A 24,132-nucleotide genomic window follows, 5' to 3' on the forward strand; every position below is an offset into this window, starting at 1 on the left:
AAAGATAAAAAAAATAGTTTTAAAAAGAAAACACACCAAAAGAACCTTAAAGGTGTTTTGGCGACATAAAAGTCCTAAACCACATCTTCTCCAAGAAAGAGCATTTCTTCCAAAATTCTTCCTTTCTTTTTCCGACAGCTTTATTTCTGACTGTAAGAACAGTAGGTAGGTAGTCCAAGTGGAGAAGAAACAACAGTCGTAGTTTTCTCGGACCAAGACTAACACCTCAAATTTCAATTCCAGCAGGATGGTGCAAAAGAATATTTCAAAATGTTACTTCAAATTCTTGAAATGAAAAAAAGCTTGAACAGCATTACAAAATGATAACAAGGGCCATTCATAAAATGTGTAAAGCTCTGGGGGGAGGGAACGTTGAGTTATTTTGTTCTCACATGTTAAAAGATAGGGACCTGCATAGGAAAGCATCATGAGGGAGGGGGGTCAAAAAATGCAAAATTTAACTATAAGAATTTTATGAACGACCCCAGAGAGGAGAATTAGAATTCTAGAAAATCCTGATTTGATATCATATCATTTCAAAAACCATTAAATTTCAAAAGAAAAACTAAGGAAAGGAAGAGTAACAGAAAACTTAGGCCAGACCTTGTATATTTTAAAACACAGGTTTATTAATAATAGAGTTCAAAGAGATTTAAAAAATTAAAACATCATTCATAAAAATTACAGATATTTACACACGTCTGAAACTTAGAAATGTACAAGCAGCCAACCAAATGGAAAAGATCATCTAAGGAAAACAACCAGGCATTCCACAATCCAAGAATACCGATGACCTTTTATTACAGAGCCTCTAGAATTATCATGATTAGGACAAATGGTTTCATGCTTTAATAGATATAAAAAATTGAGCAAAAATTGCTACTTGAGAAATGTGTATCGATCTTTTTGCAGACAAAAAATGAGGAGCTAGTAACTTTTTACGTTGAGTCTATTATGGACAGATATGTTAGAGACTTTTGAAAGTTACTGATGACAATAAAATGAGAGCTAATAGAAAGAAGTCATTGATAAAAATCATCACTAGATCACGGCACACAACTCATAACATGTCTGCGAGGAAACGAACAGTCAAATTAAATTAAAAGAGCTGGAAAATGTACCAAAATTCAAGAGGGCAGACAAATTGCTCCTGGATGGTAAAGCAAAATTCCAAAATGAACATTCCTCGCTTCTCGCAAGAAGAGGGAAAAAATAGGTTCACTTCAACAATATACATCGTAATGTTAGCATAAACGAAAACCAGATGCTCCAGAACATGACTGGTATTGGCACAAGAAAAAAATTGGCTGAAATTCAGAGGGATCTATGCAAAAAGATAGTAAAGATTCATGCTCCTCTGATCATCTGCCTTGAATTTTGGTCAAATAAACTGAACGATTCTAATTCCAGGCACAGGAATTATCTCTTGTTAAAAGATGCAAGGTCTCACAACAATCGTTTCATGAGTAAATAAATACACTGCTCTTCAGGTAATGAAAAAGAAAAAAAACCTTCTATGACATGGAAAGAAAGAAAATTGGAGAGCAAACGATAAAATGAAAGTAAATGCAACAAATAATCCTTGAAGAACATCAGAAATGATATTGAATGTCGATTTTAAAATTAGATAAACGTGCATCTCTGTGGCTGTGATTCTTTTTTTCCCCCTCCCTTCAAATGTAAGAAATCTATCGGTATGCAACCAATTTTTCATGGAATTAAAAGAGGTAGTCATGCAGATTCTCTCAAAATAAAATCAGTTGGTTTTCCTGCATAAGAATAAAATCTTGCAGGAAATTTGCAACATGGTAAACTGAGATGCATGTTTTCTTGATTTCACAAACAATATGGGATACTAGACAAAGCGAGATTTGTGGTTTCAACCAAACGAAACTTGTTTTTTTAGAACTACGACTTTCTCTCATTTGAAAATCAGACTGGGACAAAAGGAAGACTATGAAAACTGTCAAGATGACTAGTTATCATACGCATGTTTGAAACTGACTGCAACCAATTATAGGATAGCAACAACGCTTAGGTCAGAAAATGTAAAACATTTGTGACATATATTCAGCAAGATTTAGTCAAGATATAAAATTCTTTCATTATAAATTGAGAAACTGTGAAAAAAAGAATTTTAATGATGCTGTGTAAATAAAAAATAAAAAAAACTGATCTCATTCTGAGTAGAGAAAAGTACAACTCCAAAAAAACCAACGTTGGGTTTACCAGGACAATTACAGGGAACAGTTTTATTACTTTTCAGATGATGAAATACAGTTACTGGATCATATTACAAAGTTACTTAAAAAACAAAAAATAAGCCCTCGATCCCGAATAAAGTAGCTGTACTTCAGCGGATTGTTTAGAATTGATTTTTCGAAAATCACTGCGTCACTGACTGTTCAGTGAGAGAACATTTAGTTCTGGACATGATTGCAATGAAATTACTTCCAAAATTAAGTTGAACATGGATATAACGCTGCTTTTTCGGTGCAAGTTTAAAAGACACTGAAACCCAACAGGAGCACATACAAAGCTAATGAAGAGGACTATATAGTAAATTCTAATAATGCTGAAAGTATGTTCCATGTTCAGCTTGGATTTCTCTAGTTCATTCATTACACTTGGCCACATCTGTCGAGCAGATGAAAATTTATTTCCATCGAGTGATGGCATATAAAAGTGCGGTAAAGAAAGTGAAAAAACCCCTGGGCAGATCTTTTAAACTATTAAAAGTTGAATGAACTATACTATGAATTATACTCAGAAAGCTTGGGTCATGAAATTATTTTTGGAGTGTCTTTGAACCAGCCATATTTGAGGGCAGTTGGATTATCTATTAACAAAAAGCACTACATCAACAGTATCATACTTTACTCTTGATCATTTCCTCCACAGCATTTATCATCTTGCAGCTGTGGAAGTTATCTTGATATACGAACTAACTTTAAGATTACTGAAGGATTTTGTTCATATCAGCTTCAATTTAGATGTTCTCTTCAACAAACTTCTCTGAGATGGACACAAGGAAAAATGTATGATGGAGGTATAAGAATGCTTGCACTGATTGTGGAAAGTTCAAATTACTATTGATAATAAGAGAAAAATGGTGCCTAATATTTCCCCACCAGAGAAAAAAAGTAGAATATGAAAATCAGCCTGGCAGGGGAGAGGCTGGGGCCGCTGATCAGTTTATTTTTTGAAGGGGAAAAAAAGATAGTTGGGTAGCGATTTGTAATTACTCAATTTTTTCTTTTTTTGTAATTCTTTAATTGAAACTAAACGCAAAGTCATAATTATGTAGATGGAAAATATGTCTGGGTAAGAATAAATAAATAAATAAATAAAAAAAATGAAATCAACATTAGGCTACACAAGAATAACATTGACATATTAATAGTAAGTGTATGGATAATGTTATTAATCATGATTTATATACACAACTAATAAACTCGAGGTAAACGAGAGCATTTAACTTCCTAGGGGAAAAATTGCTGCAAAAAAAAATGATCAATGATATCAATTGGACTGTTGGCTGCAGAACACATGTCACTTGACGACAATAATTCCATTTGTTGCAAAAATTTTACAGTCTTGGCCCATAAAAATTCATGCTACGACGAATTTAATCCATGGATCATTCAGCGCAGAAATAAAAAAAAGGAAAATCCTGTAAAATTCATCTCAACATGGATGGGCTTAGAAAAATCACCAAAGACAAAAGCAAAAAATGGTAATACTGAAACAGAGTAACATCATTTGTGCATCCAGACGCTCAATTGTACGTTTGTAAAATCCTGATTAAATTACTTTTTACATTATTTTACAACTTACACCTAAGTTTTTCATTCATACAAAATAGTTAATAAATTAAAAAGAAATAATTTACTTAAAATATTTACTAGTATTACACAACTAATAATAAAATAGATTTTATTTTTATTTTCCTCTGATTTGTACAGTTAAGAAACATTACAAGTTGAGATCACTTGTGTATTATAATATTCACTCTTATGTACGTTTATTTATTACATACTCTACTTTCTTTTTTCTTTTTAATATTAACATTATTTATAAATATAAATATTCATAACTATTTATATAAATTACTTGTATGAGTAATTACTTGATGAGAGCGGAAAATAAAATAAAAAAAGCAATATATTACAGCAGCCTATTACAGGTTCATTGTTTAAAAACAGTTTACGCACTCGTCACTGGAGGACAATTTTTAGCGAACATAGTGACTCGATACCTGTTGAACGGTCGATATGGCGCTTTGTCCAAAGGATTATCATTTGCTATACGAGTAAGATTTGGTGCCGTATCAGGAGCACGCCCGAGTAACCATTCGTTAGTTTCATCTATCTGAGACTTGGACACATTTTCACGTATCCAAGATTCATGCCAACTTTGAAATTTACCGGTCAACTTTTTACTAACTGATGGGTGAGACTTTCTAGCTCGCGTCATGGCTTCATTCCTGCATAAAATATTTTCACATTTGACTACAAACACCATTCGGTATCGACTCGTTGTGAAGCGGCACTGAGTATTATCACAAACAGAAAACGGGCGTTGAGACACGCTATCATTGCTGAGGAAATTTTTGCATTCATCTAGGTGCTTTTTCCATAATCTGATGTTCCGTGGCAGAAAAACAGCTTTCCTTTTCCAATTTTCTGACTTCTCCTTTTCATCGCCACTGTTATTTGGTAAAAAAGCATTCGAGTGGTTAACAACATACTGATCAACGTACTCTGACCACTTTGAAACATTGCGACTGTCATCGGCATCTTCATGGTCGTTGTCAATATTGTCAACCAACTCAATAGTCAACTTGCAATCCTTCTTGTAGATTACAATCTTGAAACAATTCTCATCCAGGAGAACCATTTCTGCCTTCCGCTGATATGCTTGTTCTGCCATTATCCTGTTGAACGCAGTCGAGCAGGGACCCCCAGTTCCTCCCTTCCGGCTTTCTTTAGTGTGTAACTCCAAACACTCTTGGCAAGTTTCGTCAGTGACGAGATGTTGTAGCTGACGCACAGCATACGAAACAACTTTGTCTAACGTAAATGCAACATATGCGTGGATACCAAACATTTCCCGTAGCATATCTTCGTAGTTTGTAGGCTCCATGTTGCCATCGAGGACATTTTTCACCATGTCAAGTAATGCGGGGTAGTAGTCCTCCAATTCTATTTCCACTTTTGGTTTCAATCTTAAAGCAATTGCAGTGGATTTCTTACTTTGCGACTTGTATTTCCCCTCTTCTTGGGCGATTATATTTGCCCTTTCGTACATGGTGGTTAATCTATCACAGAGAATTTGATGGAGCCGAAAGAAAAGGTACCAGTTGTTGTTCCCAAAGAACAAGGTATAGCACTCGTCTGGATCCGAGCAGACTGCATGTGGCGGTAGGGGCAGATTGGGTTCATCAATATTATTCGTATTGTTTGTGTTTTCCTTTAATGAGCTAACACTGGATCTTCTCGAAGTGTTCTTTACTTTCTTTGTTTTGCCATTTGAATCTTCGTTGGTATCATCAATTATATTTTCTTTTGATTCTTCTGCATCGGCTTTGTCCCGTTCATCTTCACTCAGATCTTGCCGCGGGTGGTGGAAGAAATCAGGTATGCATTGCTTGATAAGAGATTTAATTCGCTGTTTATCTTCTTTGCATATACTAGTTTGGCGTTTGACATGATGAATGAGAAGATTTGCTGCATCATCGATGATGCTTTTGTCTTTGTATTGTAGCACCAAATGAGGGCCATGATTTGGATGCCCATCTTCTGCTTGCTCGTGTCTTTCATCAAAGCAAGTTTCAATTTCATTAAACAACGATTTTGAGCGCAAGGCTTTCAGATCATTCTGTTTAAAGTTCATGCCTTGGTGGTCTAAAGATTTTAAATAGAATTTTTCATTTTGCTCTCGCCAAATTTTATTAAAACCTTTCTGTGCTTCCCTCCATTCTTCCTCTTTGGCCTTCAGTCTTCTAAGGGCCACAGGTACACAAACACTAGGATTTTTCTTAATGCCATCGATAATATCAGATGCTTTATCACCATACAGTCTTCTGAGCGCTCGCTGGTGTATCGTGGCAGATGTGCCTCCTAGACAATCATCCAGCCTAAACTTGCTAACTTCATCAGGAGAGAGACGGTTTAATTTCTTTTGCACTCCTTCTAAAACTCGTATTGTAGCTGCATTAGTTTCAATTACAACATCTAGTTCAAACCTTTCATCTTCACAACGATAAATATACTCTTCATACTGTGTCTTTCTTGAAGTAACAAATGTGGAGTCTTCTGACCACGTTGGAAAGGAGACCCACGTGTTATTGAGAACCTCTTTACATAATTGTGTCCTTCCACTGCACTTTGGTTGAACATAGTTTTTAGGGAGGGCGCAGTAACTAGCTCCTAGTCTTTTACAAGTAGTGTAATCAATTTCCATGGCTAACTCGCCAGTTGGTCTGTCTGATCTTAATGCATTATTAGGAATTGGATCATTTAATGGAGAGTGTACAGGAGAGACGTTTCTACTCAACGCACAAGGGACATACATATTGCCTTCAGCTTGACCAATGAATTCTTTAAACCACCTAAACAGCTCTGGGAATTTACCGAGGAAGGGAGTAACTAGTTGAATTAATTCTCCTTTCGAAACTATTTCCTCATTAAATAAAATCAAACAACGCAAGAAATTATTATACACATCATGTTTCCTAAGGGCTTTCCGCACTTTGTCAAAGAAAGCGTAATCGGTGAGACTGCCATACTTCCCAGCTTCTGTTAGAGATATATCTCGCAGGGACACTAATTTAGGTTTCTTTATAGGGGGATGGTGATGGTAAGGGATGTTATGATGAGAACTAGAAAAGGATGGCGATCGCCTTTTCAAGGAACTGGCACTACGTTCTGTAATCACCCCAGTACTAGACGAATGATGAGTAAGGTACTTGGGACAGGATCCAGGGCTTCCACTGCTGCTGTTACTGCTACTATTATTATAACCAGATATTTTTGGATTTAAAGACGGTTTGCGTGGCAAGGAGGAAAATTCACTACTCTTGGCACTCAACATTGCTTGGTGAGAGGTTGCATCTGGTAGAAACTGCCCAAATTCTGCTAGCAAATCTTCTTGATTTTCAAATAGTTTCGCAACCTGAGAGTAAACTTCTGCTTCCGTCAACTGCTTGCCTCCAATGGTCCCGCCAGCAGGGAGCCCTTCCTTGATGGCGTGTTGTTCTTTTTGGTACGTGTGCAAAATTTCTAAAAACCTTTTGTACTTATCTGGCTGTCCTTGAAAGCGGTTTTTGATTTTATTGACATAGTTGATAGCATGATTGAACTCAACTGGCTGATTTTGCGGTGTAGGATGACCAGATTCTACGTGACTTAGAGCTTGAGAAACAGCTTGATGAGCTTGGACTTGCGATGGCGTTAGATGTGTTAATTTCAGAGGAGGGCTACCAGAGAGTGAGCTGGGGTAGTTGTTGTTGATCGCAGGACTGCTAGCAGCAGGACTACCCAAGGGAGACCGGTGGATTACATTACTCTGTACATTGGAGTTACTTAAAGATAAGTGTGCTGACTTAGCGGAAGCTGGCGGAGGGGGATTCGTTGATGGAGGTGGAGTCACAAGTGATGTTCCTGGAATAACGTGCATTGAATGGTGGATGGTTTGAGTGCTTGGAGCCATTGATGTTGTCGAAGAAGTCGGACTCGGTAAACTAACAGAGACTTGGAATGAATAACCTTGATCGTTGGACTGAATTTCTATCTTGTATCCTGGTGGAAGGAATGTATTAAACCCAACTATCAATTCAGGATGACCTTTGAACAGATTGGAGACACGGGCTATAACACCGGGAGTATCTATACTCTGCGACTTGAATTCCTTCATAATATCCAAAAAATCATTGTAAACTTGTGGTTGATTCCCGAACTTATACTTAACTTGGTCCAGGTATGAAAGGGCATCTTCAACTTTGAGCCGCTGGAACTGCTGCTGCTGCGGACCCATGCTGGACGGAGTGGGCGTTGGCGTAGAAGCCCCGCGGTGAATATTATGTCTCATTGCCTGCTGGTGCGCTCCTGGTGTGCTTCCTCCACCACTCTCAATTGGAGGAGCTACTGCTGGCATTGCAGGCACAGAGCCTGATAGCACTGCCTTGACCAATTTATCTTTCTACTCTGAAATTAAAACAACACAAAGGAAATTAATAATTAATTAAATAAGGCTCTTCAGTGTTTGAAAAATTGGGTGCATAGGTACACAGCGAGAATCTTCAAAATCCAGCTGTTAGGCAAGTGAAAAAGGAATGGTACCTTTCAAGTAACGAAAATTATATGCGCTATACACTCGATATAGCAAATACATCAAGGACTTGCGTGTGAAAAGGGCACTTCTTAGTCTTTGTGTTTTAGGATTTTTTATTCTGTATTTTTACTCTTGATTGGAAAAAAAATATTCGTAGCTATTGGAACTTAAACAGAAAATTCCTCATAATTTAAGAATATCTTTAGCACAAATCTCAAGTTTCAGTTACCTGACAGAAAAAGAAATTGTTGATAGTCATTCTGAAACAGTGCAATGGAGAAGTGCCCTGTTCGCACTCAAGTTCTCAATTCAAGAAATGTAAACGGTAATTCGGTATGTAATAAAACGAAAGCATTCTATTACAGTAAAAATAGAAGCAGTTTAATAATTTTCACATTTTTCTTTCAAATTTTTTTTTTTTTTAAAATCTTAGCAGCAGTGCAATGTGAGTTCCTTTCTGCAAAAAGAAGTCCAATTTAGAGAGAAAATGGGGATCCTTTTTTTCAACAGAAATCATGCCTTTCATTCTCAACCCCCGGGCTAATCTTGCATACTGATTTTTTGAAAACCTAAAAGGAGTGGTGAGACAACAAAAAAATTGAGTAATTCCTTTTCATCACGAAGACAATTGACGACTTATACATAAGAATAGCGGTCGCTGACATCCGCCATTTTTAGGGCAAACGCTTTTTACGAATTCTGGCGCACTCAAAAATACATGTGCAGTGTTTCAGACTTCCAGCGCAATTTTTCGTCCAAATATGAACTGAAAACCATGTTATTTGTAAAAACAGCAGATATGAGAATCCACTGTTCTCCCTGGCTGGCGTGGCAAGACACCGTGGAGATTCGAACCCACTTGCGATAACTGCCGGGATAACTATCGGGACCTTCTCGCCAAAATTGTTGATTTTTTAAATAATTTTATGATTTGTTTCTTATTTTTGTTGTAGAAGTTACAAACGGTTTAGTTTTTTTGTTCAATTTTATTAAATGACTCAGCATTGACTTACTTTTGGTTCATTTCAATTGTTTCACTAGCCTTACCCTTCCTGAAGACTTTGTTTCATGCATAAAAAACCGTTTTCAGTAAAAACAGCGGATGTCACATTTTTTTCAAATTGCAGTGACTCCTTCAATTTTTCACTTACATAGATCGTAAAACATGTGTTTTCACAGGAAGGAGTTGCTCTTTATGAAAATCTTTATAAGAATCCTCTCGGTTTTGCGAGCGGCAAAGTGCAAAGCTCCCAAAACTTCAAACGCGATTTTCTCACAATGTGAAAACTCGACATCCGCTATTGTCACATATAAGTCCTCAATTGCTGCTCCTTGAGTAGAGGTCTGGTTTTCTTTGCAACTATTTTTTTTTCTTATATTTTTTACCTGATATTAAGGTACAGGACTTTGACTGACTATTTTAATGGTGAATATTTCAAGGTTTTTTCCCTCATATTTATTTGATGACAGTTACAGTGTTTCGAATAAGTAAGCACTCTCGCCGTCTCTAAAGCTTACTTTTACTGACAGGACAAACAAGAAAAAGAATTCCCTCTGACCTTAAAATACTTTCGGTAAAACTAGGAGGAATCAGTTGATTCTCAATTTTGTTTGATTGTTGATTGTTATTCAAGCACTTAAGGAATTTCCAGTAAAGGTGGGAGAAAACAGAGAGAAAAAAGATAAAAAGGAAAAAACCAATCGAAACAAATTGATGAGAATAGCTCGCAAACTTTTGAAGAGTCAAATTAAAAAGGGTATGATCAAAGTAAATTTTAATTTCTATCTGATTTATAAAGTTAAATAATGACAGCTTTTGCATGTCACAGTAACTCTGCATAAAATTGAGTTTTGGTTTGGAGCTGACACAATCATGAGCTATAGGGAAATTCTCATACTTTAATATTCCTCTTGGTTGGAAATATTATTTGGTTTATGCCAAAAAAAAAGTGGCATCTGCTTTTATCCTCGAATGAAGCAACCTTTCATCAGAGAGGATCATCTATATTTTTTTTATTTAGAAACAAATGGTACGGTGAAAGCAGAAAAAATTAGGTAGAAGTTCTATGTCCCTTGTTGCAAATTAAGTTTTTATCTTACGTGAGTAATCACATGTACGCTCATGCAGGCCGGAAAATATAATCAATTTTTTTTTTGACAAGACAAGGGTTCAATTTACATGCTAAGTGAGTTTTAACTAAGTGGTGGATCCCATTTCCAAAATGGCAGATTAACTTTGTTGTACACTTTCCGAAACAGGCCTGTCCCTGCATTCCTACCAGCGGTGCAAAATCCTAACTAACGCCATAATTACTCAATTTTTTTTAATTAAAAATGACCTTTCGTAAGGACTGGGAAAACATCAGTGTATATTTCACAGTTTTATTTTTATTCCTGTCCATTTGTTTCAGTCTATCAAGTACTGAGTTACGTTTTATTACAGAGTAAGTATGGTTACATGCATAATTTAGGAAACTCACCTTTTAATTGAAGTGTCTAACATGAAATAAGAGTCCACATAGTAGTAACACTTCCACATAGCGAAAAAAAACCCTCACATTTTGATACTGAAAAAGAGGAGAAAGAAATACGATTAATTAATCATTCAAAAATAAGAGGTGGGCTATCAAAACATGCTTGCAAGAAGAAAATAGAAATAACTAAGTAAATGAATAAAGCTCGGCAATGATTATTGTATTTCAAGACAGGAAAAAAGAATGAACTTTTAGAAACTTCTATGAGTAGGTAGCATAGAATTTACGGCACAAATTTTAGGCAGCTGAGGATTGCTTAAGGGTATTAACATAATCGACATTAGAAAATTGATATCATTTTTACTAGACATTGTTAAGCTTAAGATACTATACTGCCAACAATTAATGACTTGAAAAACGACATCACTTGAAAACAGGGAGTTAAGAAAATTCTAACATGATTTTGCACAATGTCTCCAAATTCAGCAAGAAAAGATTTTCTGGCTTCACCAAATTGTTCCTGACGAAAATGATGACAATTCCCTGACATTTACATTAGGTAACAATTTGCGCATTTAGAACTGAGAATGAATATTTGTGGGCAATAATTACCAAATGACAAGTGGCCAATGACAGAAACATGTGAACTTCCCCCCTCCGAAGTTATTTATTCAATCCAGTAAAATTTCCTCTATTCACTATCCAGAATGAAATTCAGAGCATTGAACCCTCACCAGGCTAAGACTCAGATGGATTGTGTAGTCAGCTAATGTTTTTTTTTCAGATTTAAAGTTTTAAGATTTTCCGAACTTCCTGCCTTTTTCATCAAATTTCTTGCGTTTGCCCTGATCTATTGACACTTGACTACCTATAAAGGGAGAGTATTGCCATCTTAATCCTTCTACAGAAAAAGTGTGCAATTGGTCACACATTGTGTGATCGGTTGGCAAGTTTTAAGCTTTCATGGTAGCCCCTCATCTCCTAGTTGTGGACAAAAGAAAAACAACAAGATGATGACTGAGTTCTAAGTGGGATGGGAATTTTCTCATTTCCCGCTTCTGAATGGGCTTGTTGCAAACTTTTGCTAGGGCAAAAATAAGAGTTGTTTTTTGGAGATAATGTCTCAAAAATCACAATGAGCGCATCGGCAAAGTCTGAAATGCACCCCTAACTTCAAAATCTGCGTAAGATTTTGGCGGTTTTTTTAGCTTCCCGCTTCAAAAATGATACTACGGCACAGGTGAACATTTTGTAAGAGGATTCCTTCCATCTAACTCCTGCTCAATAGGATGCTACTCAATATTCAACATGGCCGACGCCAATCCGCCAAAACACGTGAGACGGGACGAGATTCTAACCACCTGTGAACAATCAGTGTGTTTACATTCACATTTTCCTCGCGCTAAGGCTATTGAGAGATATTCGCCTTGATTGACCTTGAGCTCCCCTCGACTTTCGCACGGGAGCATCTGCCGTGATAAACACTGGGTAGCGTCCTCTTGAGCAGGAGTTAGATGGAATGACTCCCCTAACAAAATGTTCATTTGTGCTGTAATATCGTTTTTGAGGCGGGAAGTTCAAAAAAGTGCAAATTTCATGCGCAGATTGTGAAATTAGGAATGCATTTCAGACTTCACCGATGCCCTCATTGTGATTTTTAAGAAATTTTCTATGAATAACAACTCACATTTTTGCTCTACCAAAAGTTTGCAACAGGCCCATTGAGCTCTGAACAAACATTAATGGATATTTTCGTTGAAAATTACACTTTTTGTGTTGTCATTCAAATCTCACATAGGAATTATGAATTTCTCGTGATCAGAATTGTTTACATTAGACACATGAAAAGCCTTTAACTGATGAACCTATCTGAGCGGCACAGGCATGGCAATTCTCTCCCTTTACATATGTTTACTACACATACACTACGGATTGTCCTGAGGGGGGGGATTTCCAGTTATTGTGCTTGATATGAACATTTTGCTGCATGACAGTTACCGAGAAAATAAAAACAATTTGACTGCTTATCTTGATTATGAAAGTTCACATTTGTATTTAATAGCTTGAACTAATCAAAGTTGCATAATTTTTTGGTACTTTCTTCCTCTGCCAAGCCCACTTGCTACTTGTATGAGATAAAGCTTTTATCACTTTTTTTATGAATAAACGTCTCATGATAAATCATGTTTGCTGTCAATGCTTCAGTTGTTTTTGCTGTCTCCTCTCAGTCCACTCCAAAGAACTTTCCAAGAAGAGAGTTGAAAATCACATTAAAATAATTGCAATTTGTGAGCATTACAGGCCACAGAAGTTAATAAAACAGTTCATCAAATGTTATTGTTTATTTCTCTATCATTTCTACTGATCTCATTCCCACTGGAGTATTGTATTATAACTTCAAACCTCTTGAATGAGAGGTAAGTACATCTCATTAGTCATACATATCTATCAAAATTTTCTGTGATAAAATAATTTTAGAATCTTAACTTTTCACTTAAGATACTTCCGATGGAAATTAAATAAAAAATAGAAGAGATAAAATGCACGGTCCAGTTTAAATGGGTTGATAATATGATTTCAACCGGCGCACTTTGCAAAAGTGCACTGTCATTTCTAACTCATTCATAGAAGTACGTATTTGTTTAGGGAAATTAATGACACATACAATGTTTCTAAAGAACTAATGAAATGTCACAATTTGAAGATACTTCTTTGTAATACTCAAAACAATTAGTGAGGTAAGTAAACTTCTATCCAAGTTTTTTTCTTTTCTTTGATATCCCTCAGTTGAAGAAAACTAAAGGTATAGTCAGCTAAGAGAAATTCAAAATTGTAAAACTAGGAGACAAACAAAATTTCAATAAAAAAGTATACTTGGTAGGGAGCTCCTCGAAAAGGATTTTTTTCTCTCCACAAAAATGCATAAGTTTTTTAAGAGTTATCAAAGCAATTCACAAGGAGGGAACACTATAACTTCTGGCAAAGACAGATGAAACGAATTTAAGGGTCAAAAAGCATAGATTGGTTTTACAAATCTCTTATTCGGACAAAATAAAGGAACTCAAGGGGATCTAACCTCAGCTGACAAAAAATAAAAATGGAGGGAAAGACGTTGCTACGCATCTTACCTGAGAAATCTTCTTACATCAAGAGAAGGAAGAACATGGACATGTCTTGCTCAAGAATCTGCCAATGTACTGGCTTTGATTTAAAACTTGGCTTCAACAGCTGAAGCTCTTTGCAGTCTCATTGCCTGGACAAATTTTCTGAAACAAAAGAGAGATTGGTTAGAAATCTGTCTCCTGTTGAAGAGTTGCTAGGAATTTAGGAAATAAAATTAGATGCACTAGCACACTGATGTAATCACTCAAAATTAAAGCAGACCTACAGGTTGCCACATTGACGCAAGACATTATCTATGAGGATAAAGATGTGAAATATTACAATTTATATTCATGAAGAGTTCACTCTTTGGGAGGACGCATATCACAGTGCCATCAAAATTATATTTTGTTTCCAATGAAAGACTCTCAATCTTAGATACCTAGAATGAGGATGCACTTGAATACCGAGTCATTTCTCAAGTTTTTAAAAGTGCTCATTATTCCTTTCAATTTCACACACAAGCTAAGAGCAGCAAAAAGTATCCTCAACATTCTAGACTCTGAATTCTAGATTTCATTCTAGATTTTTTATGTTGGAGTCCAGATAAAGTTGACAAGTACTCACATAGAGGCTACAATGAAGTGAAATTTAAATTTCTCAAAGCTCAACAAAGAGGTGCAAGATACAGCGACCACAATACTATAATACTTTTAATTATACACTTATTGATTTCACACTGTACAGAAAAGTATCAATTTATTGAGTAACTGAAATCACATGGAAAGGTATGTGAAAATATGTACAGCCTGTAAAAATAGTCAAAAAAAACTATAATTTCTGAGATGTGACATCCAGACCGGACTGCGATAAAAATGATCCAACAAGTTTGCTGAGTATTGAGGAGATCAAATTAGAGGTAATGAGCACAGACTTAATAGACGGTCACTGGGTACAAATGAAAGGGTTAAAATTACAACAACAAAAAATATAGTGATAATGTGTTTGTGAATTTTAACGGAGCGAAATGAAACTACTGGCAATAAGGCAATACATCTGCTTCGAAAATGCCAAACTGTGAGTGAAATCCAGAATTGTGGACAGCAGCTGATTTCTGCAAAACTTCAGAGTTTAACTGCTGGTAAAAAGGAAGCACCTTGGTTCTAGCTAGCTGAACGTTGAGAAAATCATCTAAGGCCAAGTTAGAAACCATGGTGTTCACCCAAGCACTAGTTAGTACTGGGCGAGCCAATTCACTCAACAAGGATGGGAAATTCAGCAAGGATAGAGAGGAGCCTACGTATAGTGAGCAAGTTCTCACATTTAACAGGAGAAAAACTGAAATTGGAAGAACATAAATACTTAAATCACTCATTTTACTGACTAGTCAGGAGATAAGAGGCAAAGATAAAACAGCTGATTTCTTTTATCATCCTTCCTTTTACGACACAAACACGATTGATCCAAAAGAAGAAGAAATGGAAGCCATTTAAGCTGTTCTTAGTAGCAGTTAAGTAAGTTTCGACAAAATGATGATTCTGGAGAATTGGTTGGTACAAGATGAAAATCTGACTTCAGATAAAAACGCTTGGACCGATCATAATGATATTTGAATTAACGGTTAGAGAATTATCAGAAGAAATGGAGGGAATTTTCAACGAGGAAAAATGAGGATGAAATAAGCATCATACCTGATGCATGTGCATACACATATTGGAGGCGAGGAAGGACAAAGCCTTCCTTGATAGTCCCTTACTCAGGAAATCGACAAACTGGATGCTACTCGTGAATTGCACAAGTTTCGATACGAAGTGGCAAAAAAAGGTGGATTCCTCATAAGGCTGAACAGAAATTGATTTAGCAACACTAAAGAGGCATTGAGAGAAGGATGACTGGAGGAAGATGAGGTTAAATGTAGCACTGATTATAACAGGTGATAGCCTCCAGAGGAAGATATACTTGAAACTAGTTTCATTGAAAGCCTAAACAGGACAGAAAAACAACAGTATTGGGCCTGGAGAGTTTATCAAAGTAGGGATTTGCTTGCATTAAATTCGAGTGATAATGCAATAAAGGAGAGAGCTGAGATGAGAAAACTGGTAGCCTATATTGGCATGAGAGGAGGGAAGCAACGGCTAGAGAGGGTAATAAGACCGCTGAATAAACGAAAAACTAGGAGGAAATAAAAAGCGAACTAATATATCACGAAAATGAGGCAAAATAAGGGGATTACAACGGTCAGAGTACTTGAAAAACGACGAAATAGGCTCCTCGAATATGCCTTAAGGCCAGAGAAAAGTAGAGCTTTCTGATGTAAACAAAAGTTTTGAGGGTGGTTTTGGCAGGATAAGCAGAAAAATGGGGCATTAAGTAGGACACACGAAATAAAACTTTCATAGAATAGGACAAGCGAATGAAATCAGACAGAAAACGAACACCATCGTTCCAGGATGTTATTTGGCTGAGAATTACCGACGCGTCAACTAGATATTCGAGCTATAAAAATAACAAAATGAGCTACGCAGAGCTTCAACTTACTGCGAATAATAAAACACCACGATTATCACAAAAGTTACGGCAAAATTACAGACAGAACGTTAAAATTAAGTGAAAAAGGTAGAGGAAACTCAAAAACACATAGTAAACATCCACCGTTGTCAGAACAATTTTTCACTGCTGACTGCACTACAACAAGCGGAGCTCGCTTTACTCGGGTGACCCCCTCCAGCAATGTTGCCAACTTCTATCGGACCTGTTCGCTGGAAGAGGGGTACGGGGCAAGGTTGAGAAAAGTTGGTGCTAGCTTTATCTTTATTTGGCGTTTTTCATTCTCCCATCTTGTTTTCATGTTCTTCTCTCTCGCTCCTCTTCATTAGCGGTGAGTTTGTCGGGAATTGGCAACAGCGGTACGGCAACAGTGTCATGAATTCCGCACTCTCCTCTCGGCGCTCGCACTCAGAAACCAAGTGGGGGGGATTTCTCATAACTCTTCTTGTGAAACTGAAACTTTTAGCTCTTCTGCGAGACGCCGTTATTCCGTCAGTGATCTGATAAAAGCAGCCTCATCAAGTGTTGAAGTGACCTAACTCAACCCTCAATTTTCAGTCATTCGTTTCATCTGCCCCCTCTGTTTTTGAATGCCCGTGCCGTGATAATGCAACAAATTCTCAAATTGCGTTTCATTGAGTAACCCTCAGCCGTAAGAATTTAGGCACGGCTTATGTTTTACTCTGTGTTAACTCACGAGTGCCATTTTAAGTAAATATATGATAACCAAAGCTTTTTCCTCTTTTTCCCCTTTTATTTAACGACGTGGCGTTCGTTCCCGCGCTCGTGAAATGAATATTCGCCGGATCTGGTCCTGGAACACATCTACTTGTAATCCCTAGTAGAATGTAGATGTGCTCTCATCAGCTGTTCGGTGTTTCTAAGCGAGCGAAGTAAACACATGCCGAGCATGTTTTTGGGATTCGCACTACATACTCTAGTTTGATTCCTGTGAATGACGAACGAAACTTTCCATTGGCAGCTAGAGAAATAATGGGGAGACATGACGCGCTTGCTTGATTTACGTGAATTTAGCGTACGGTTTAGTCATCAGGTCTGTGCTCGCATGTTCAGGTAGCTGCTTTTTAGGCTTCACTCCCGCTCCGTGAGTCCCGTGTCCTTGGACTGGGGCCCGGATGAGAGACCTGGACTTGGGAATGGACTCATTCAGTCGTGACGTCAAAGCCAGCATTGATTCTTTCGACTACGGTCTCGGGTTCCAAACAATTTTTCTGTCCTTGTTGCACTAATGGCGTTTCCCCGTAAGAAACGACTTTCAGATTTTAAAACGAATTTTCGACCTTTTAAACGCCGGGAACCACCAAAATTAGGTACTCCCGAAATCGACTCTTAAGCGTGAAATCAACCCTGTCACTTGCGCGAAAGTCAAGTTTCGTAAACCTATCTCTATTGGACAAGGCCTTCCATTCATAAGAAATGAACGAAAAAATTATGTAAGAACAAACACAAAATTTGGTTAAATGATTTTAACTTCCGCCGCCGCGCCGACCGCACCGTGTTTGGCGCAATGCGTGAAGTATTCACGCAGTCTTGTAGGCGCTATGCGTTTCACGCTGACCGCACTGTGTTTGGCGCAATGCGTGAAGTATTCATGCACTCTTGTAGGCGCTATCCGTCTCCCGCTGACCACAATAACCGCACTGCGTTAGGTGCAATGCGTGAAGTATTCGTGCAGTCTTGTAGGCGCTAATATGTGTTACATGCCGACTGCCGCGCCGAGGGCTTCTCCTTTTCATCTCAAGTCCTCGTCATCATTTCTCCCTATAAGTCGCGCCGTTCCAGGCCAAATTGTGTGTTTTGTTTCTCTCTTAACTCGAGTAATCAATGGTGCTGTCTTCTCGTAAGTATCACTGAAAGACGACGAAATTAGAAATTACTATACTCTCAGGAAATGAGAGATTTTGTACCTAGCCTTTTCTCGTTAGTAATTTTTTTTTCTGAATCCGATTTTTTTTATACCTACATTAAAAAAAATTGCAAAATTTGCCGCCCCTAGATTTGCCGCCATGGGCCGCCACCCATATGGCCACCCCCTTAATCCGGCCCTGCTCTAAACAAGTGAAATTTATCAAGAAAAGTTAGTTTCCGGTATCATTAAACTATTTTTATGCGCTCATGGATCGACAGAGTAGAGTCTTAAATTGGACTGCATTTTGCAATTAGGAACTATAAATTCCGGCCCGGGTTAAAAACAACGTATGTGCCATTAGTTTCCCAATGCACATAAGTGTTTTTACGAATGAGCCCGAAATTATAGTTCCGAATTGCAAAATGTAGTCCAATTGGTGATGTGTATATCTTCATGATGAAGTCTTACCATATTACATACAGCATTTTTTCAATCATAGCTCAGTTAGCCTTAATGCGATGATTGTTGTCAATTTTTTTCCCTCTACTGCACGACCTTTTGCTCATGAGCGGAAACAGAAAAAGAAAAGTGATGACTTGAGTTTTTCTTGCTCTGAATCTCATGGTTTTTGTATCTCCGTCTCCGAAGTCATCGGGGCCGTCTTGTTCCCCAGCTATGCAGATTTCTTCAGATCGCTCGCTCAGTCTGCCTTCTATGTGAAGTCTAATTATGGTTTAGTTATGACCAGTGAGATCCTCTTTGCTTCAGCATACTTAAAAGTGTATTTTGCAGTTGGAAAATACAGTGTTTTTCTCGCAGCGTCTAAACACTACACTTTTCTCATTTGACGGCTAACAAGAGCTCATGATGTGAGCAACTGCACAGCACAATAGATCAGATCATCCAGGACGTCATCATGCTTTTCCAGAACTCTTGTTGTTTATAAGATTAATGGGCTCCATTAATTAATGTGTAACATTGTTGTGGAAAAGCCCGTCGATAGTCCGTTGGAGCATCCGAAGAGGATTCTCATTCACTTCAAGCTGGCACTCCATCTGCAAGATCCTATGTTCTCCTCGGGACAGTTTCTTTACCAAGTTATTCATTTGCAGAATGTACAGCAAACGCCATCTCCTATGGGAAGTATATTTAAATCAATACGGAACGTGTGGCAAGATGATTAGATCTTAGGCAGCATGCGTGCCAGATCGTTCCAGAGGTCCAGAATTTCATTAAAAAAATTGGGCAGAAAGGACTGGTTATGTATAGGATTTGTTCTTGTAAAAAAAAAACTTCATTATATTACCTTTCTGGTTCAAGTGTTTTACTCTCTACTTTTTCAACAATATTTTACAATATGTTTCCTCATGAAGTTGCTGTTGTGTGCTACTAGGGATTGATGATGTAATAACTTGTGGAGTAAGCTGAATTATTTGGACTAGTAAAAGTGCCTGAACCAAATGAGGTAGGGTTTTTGCGAAACCTACTTTAACTACTAGTCCTTTGCCCAATGAAGAGTTTGATTTCGATTTCCAATTTCATATGTGTCCATTACTTAGGTATGGTTTCTTTGGAGCAGGAATCCTGAGTTAACTAATGATGACAGACAAAGCTAAAATCTGAATAATGAGTTAGCTTTAAATGTTAATTAAGTCTTATAAACTTTTGGATGATCGCTTGAGGATACAGGATTAGTACTTTGATTAAAATCAAGTCTATACCCATTTGGCAACTTCCAAAAATTAAGTTATAAGTAATATCTTTGCCAAAACTTTGCAACTTTAATTTCGGCAGTAGTATTGAGACTACGCTCTTGCAATCACCTTTTGGCGGGCAGGCAGTGATCCATTGAAGTGCTCTGAATAGTTTTAACTCCAAGAGAGAAGAAACCAAATGAAAAAGAGAGGGACGGTATTTTTTGTAAATATTTTTATTATCTACACTTCAGAAATTTATAAAGTATAAAATGACTTATTTCTTATTGTTCACTTTCCTAGGAAGAGGCACACTCCCAGGAGCCGTCATTGGTTTTCCATTAGATCCAATCAGTGGTCTTGAAGCACTTGATGAACTTACATCACTTCTCTGAAACAAAAAATGGAAAAATCAATTGAATTAACATGACAGAGGTAAACGCCAAAAAATGCTTATCTCAGACTGCAGAGGTGTAAGTCTGCACTTGTTTTGTTTTTGTTTGTTTGGATCAAGAGTTAAAGGTTGGTTTTTTATAAAATTTTCTGTGAAATTTCTTGGCTTGTTCAAAAAGTCGAATATTGTTGCAAAAAAAACCATTTTGATTACTTTTCTTCAAAGAACATAAGCATCAAGGTAAATGAACGCTGCGATTGAGATATGCATTTTTTGTGTAAGTCATAGAAATAGATGATTGAGCTCAAAGAAAGAGCAGGAAATTTCATGTTTTGAAATTTCGTCCCACTTGATAAATGCTTCCCATGTTTAGAGCTTCCTTTCTACTCTACAGTATAAATTCACTGCAGCATTAGTAAATTCAAATTTTCTACTTGATAACTTAATCCCAACAATCTGACATATTAAACTTGAATTCTGAAAGTCAGTGGTACTGCATATCAACAGTAAAACTGCATAACATAGTACCTCAGTTTGCAATGTTGCAGTGTTTTCTGTCATCCTTTGTTTAAAGAATGGGAAAATGCTCAACATCTTTTCTAGAAAACTCCCTTGATTCGTCAGCTCTGTGTGAAGAATATTCTGTGAAAATTTCAAGCGATAGCATTGGTTTGCTTTCCTTTGATAAAATAAAATACAAGCAGAGATTTTGAAACAGCGCAATCAGGATACACATTCCTGCAGTTTCACCGTCAATGTGTAACCCACACCCAATATTTCATGTACATATGTACATGGTGTCCCAGAACAGGCATTTTTCTCAATTTCCCTAGGCAAATACTGTCTACTTTCACGAATGGACCATGAATAAAGGTTTGCAACACTTAGTCATTTGATGAGACATACATACTTACCGCGGGAGAAGGAGAAGTTCTAGTGAGAGGTCTCATAGCCGAGTCTGACATAACACTGCTGCCACTTGGAGGTAAACCCATTGTTCGTTCCATGCTGTCAACAAAAAAAAAAAATTTAATAAAGCAAAATTTGATCCTATCCGGGATTGAAATGATTCTAAATTTTTTCTAAAGGAGCAAAAAAGTAAAACAGACAACACTGTAGCCCATTAAAACCATCAACTTTTCTCTTTGGGACTTGTGAAGGACTAACTTTGCAGCAATCACAGTTTTCACACATTTCTTGGTTCTCTGTCCAGGTCTGAAATAATTATTTCAGGAGGTGGGAAAAAACAGAGCAAATTGCTATGACTTGAAATCATAAGATAGTAACTGAGGGGCTGGATAATTTTGTCTGATCCATTCTAAAATTTATGGAATCAATGCCTACTGTACCTGAACTACCTGAATTGAGCAGTCACAAGGAATTTTTGCAAGTTGAGGTGCTGACTCTTGAACGCAAAATTTGGTGATAAAATCAAAAAGTCCAAAAATGCATTTCTAAGGAAAGAAAAAGCTATCCAAACCAAAATCCGACCAATTAAAGCCAACAGTCAAATTGACGCAGCAAGGCAATGCCTCCAGCTGAGTTCAGACAATCAACAAACGCTGTTTGCCCCACCTGGCTACATCATCAGAGCTTGTCAAAAAAATTGTTCGGACCAGGCCTCATTTTCAGCAGTTCCATGACAGAGTTTTTTGGCCATTTAGGGTTGAAAAAATCAGAAAATATTCCTGGTAACTTATAGTTCACTCCATAATTTCAGAAAATGGATGTCACTGACCCACTGGCCATTTCGTAAATTCACTTATCTCAGGACTTCTCTTTCGGTGTTTTGAGAATGTAAAAGGTGAAACAGTGTTCCGTGTTTGTTCATAATCAATTCTCTGCTAAAACCAAAGGAAATATTACAAACCTGTTTCCTCGAGAGGTAGAGCCGGATTTTTTAAACATATCAGAAATTCGACTCTTGAAATTCCTTTTGTTTTGATGGGATTCTAACTCAGGGTTACCATGAGATGCTAGACTGGTGTCAGAGCCTGGATTAACCTGAATGCCCAAAATGAAAAACCGTAATAAAAGCACATTGTTAAAGAGATCATACATGCATCAAAAGCCGATAACTTATTTGTTTCCTTTGTAATAGTCACCATTTAATATAAAGTAAGAGGGAGAAATTTGGGAAAAGAGCCTTGGGTACCTTAAATACGCCATTTCCAACCTCAGCCTGATCCTCAAAATACTTTCAGGTTTGATAGACAGTCACTTTTGGAGTTCAATAAAACACACAAATATTTTTAAATCAAATTACAGAGAGGGAAGGGGGTTGAAGTTAAAACTATAAAACGGCATGCACAAATCTCTGGTGCAAAATAACGTAGCCAAATGAATTCGGTCTTAAAATTTGAGATGGATCATTAATATTAATCAGTATGAACTTATATTTGTTTAAAAGTTAGACAGTATAAAGTTACTAGGGGCTATGCCGCTCAACCCCCAGAGGACGCTTCGCGTTCTCTTAAGCCCGCGTTGACAAAAGAGCGACCAAAAAAATGAAAAGATTTTCATAATTGACTCTCATTTATCCAATATTTCTCTGGCCGGGAGAAATTTGACCAATAAGAATCAAATGAAAAAATCGGCATTCATTTCAAATTTCATGCCAAGACTGAAACGAAACGGAACGGAGAGTTTCGTCGCTAATAGCGTGTAGCAAAGAGGCATACCTTTGATTCACTTACCCTACTAACAGACCAAGATTCAAAATTTTCCGCTTACTTCATTTCCGCTAAATTTGAAATTCCGCCATTGTTTATTGGCGGGAATTTCAAATTTTGCCCCCCTTTCTAAGGTTTCTAGTCTTCTCTAATATAAAAAAATTTGGGACCTATTTTCAAATTCTGATTACAGCGGGCTCATCTAGGGACTACCACCTGTCGATAACCGCAAAAATCATGAAAATCGGCCCAGTGGAACGCTGGAACTAAGCGTTACCAGATACGCAAATTTAGGAGGTCTCTGAGCTTATATATATGATTAAAATATGTTTGTCTTCTTTTTTGTGCGATCCCACAAACACAACTGCAAAAATGTAAAAAATTGGAAATCTGAGCTACGGCAATCTGGCAACAAGGAGTTAAAATTCAAATCAGGAAACTTTTACTAGTATCAACTGAAAGCCAATAATCACTCCTAAATTTTGACTGAGATGTTGACCCCCTCACCATGTTTATCCTATTTAAACAAATTTGATATTTGGGGCTTGAGAAGTGATTCTCCATCAACCCAAGGATATTTCAATGATCCAATGAGCTGACATTGGAAATGACCGATTTTGGGTAAGTTCTTTGATTGCATGCTTCTTCAAAGATAAGAGAAGGCACCAATTTAATTTTGCCGCAAGCACTCCATACCTGTTCACAAGATTAGTAATTAATTTTAGGATTTAAAATGAGAAGATCCCTAACATAATGTTGGTTGGAAAGTAACAAGCAGACATTGCTGACTCAGAGTTTTACCTGACTTCGAGACGTGTACTCGTATTCAGGTTCATGATCTACACTGGAGGATTTTGTTAGTTTTCTTAATTTTCCAAGGATTCCTTTCTTTTTCTTCTTCTCGCCAGCTCCTACCCTTTCACTCTGTGTTGAATCACCAGACAATCGACTGCAAACGAATAAAAAAAAATCAAATAGAAATAGAAAGATATTAATAGATTACAAAAACCAGCAATGCTGCCCTAGCATCTATTCACTACAGAAA

At 37.1% G+C, this 24,132-nt stretch overlaps 2 protein-coding genes and 1 long non-coding RNA gene across 8 annotated transcripts in view; 1 reads left to right on the plus strand and 2 right to left on the minus strand.

Annotated features, from left to right (window-relative positions):
* Positions 1 to 604: 604 nt before the first annotated feature.
* Positions 605 to 16,619, minus strand: Sin3A (SIN3 transcription regulator family member A). Of its 2 annotated transcripts, none has more exons than XM_019047084.2 (4): positions 16,449 to 16,619; positions 13,937 to 14,074; positions 10,815 to 10,901; positions 605 to 8,207 (listed from the first exon to the last, which is right to left on the minus strand). In XM_019047084.2, the coding sequence occupies exon 4, from the start codon at positions 8,155 to 8,157 to the stop codon at positions 4,207 to 4,209; it is 3,951 nt and encodes a 1,316-aa protein (XP_018902629.1). In that variant the 5' UTR covers positions 8,158 to 8,207; positions 10,815 to 10,901; positions 13,937 to 14,074; positions 16,449 to 16,619; the 3' UTR covers positions 605 to 4,206. The 2 variants fall into 2 exon arrangements, with proteins under 2 accessions (XP_018902629.1, XP_072156156.1); XM_072300055.1 differs by lacking the exon at positions 16,449 to 16,619 and adding an exon at positions 15,602 to 15,874.
* Positions 10,910 to 24,132, plus strand: part of LOC109034121 (uncharacterized) — a 28,542-nt gene continuing 15,319 nt past the window's right edge. Inside the window, exons 1-3 of one of the 2 annotated variants that reach the window (XR_011899805.1) lie at positions 10,910 to 13,225; positions 13,455 to 13,546; positions 20,325 to 20,456. This is a non-coding gene — a long non-coding RNA (uncharacterized lncRNA). Of the gene's footprint in view, positions 13,226 to 13,454; positions 13,547 to 20,324; positions 21,438 to 24,132 lie in introns of those variants that run through there. The other variant, XR_002009114.2, reaches the window with a different exon arrangement.
* The window catches only part of LOC109034117 (uncharacterized), a 64,824-nt gene continuing 60,931 nt past the window's right edge, over positions 20,240 to 24,132 (minus strand). For all 4 annotated transcript variants that reach the window (XM_072300053.1, XM_072300054.1, XM_072300051.1 and 1 more), the window contains 4 exons: positions 23,889 to 24,036; positions 22,286 to 22,419; positions 21,330 to 21,423; positions 20,240 to 20,412 (listed from right to left, as the gene is read on the minus strand). In XM_072300053.1, the coding sequence (XP_072156154.1) occupies positions 20,299 to 20,412; positions 21,330 to 21,423; positions 22,286 to 22,419; positions 23,889 to 24,036 (490 nt within the window). In that variant the 3' untranslated portion in view covers positions 20,240 to 20,298. The remainder of the gene's footprint in view (positions 20,413 to 21,329; positions 21,424 to 22,285; positions 22,420 to 23,888; positions 24,037 to 24,132) is intronic.

The sequence above is a fragment of the Bemisia tabaci genome, chromosome 4 (genome assembly GCF_918797505.1).
Source record: "Bemisia tabaci chromosome 4, PGI_BMITA_v3".
NCBI lineage: Eukaryota > Metazoa > Arthropoda > Insecta > Hemiptera > Aleyrodidae > Bemisia > Bemisia tabaci.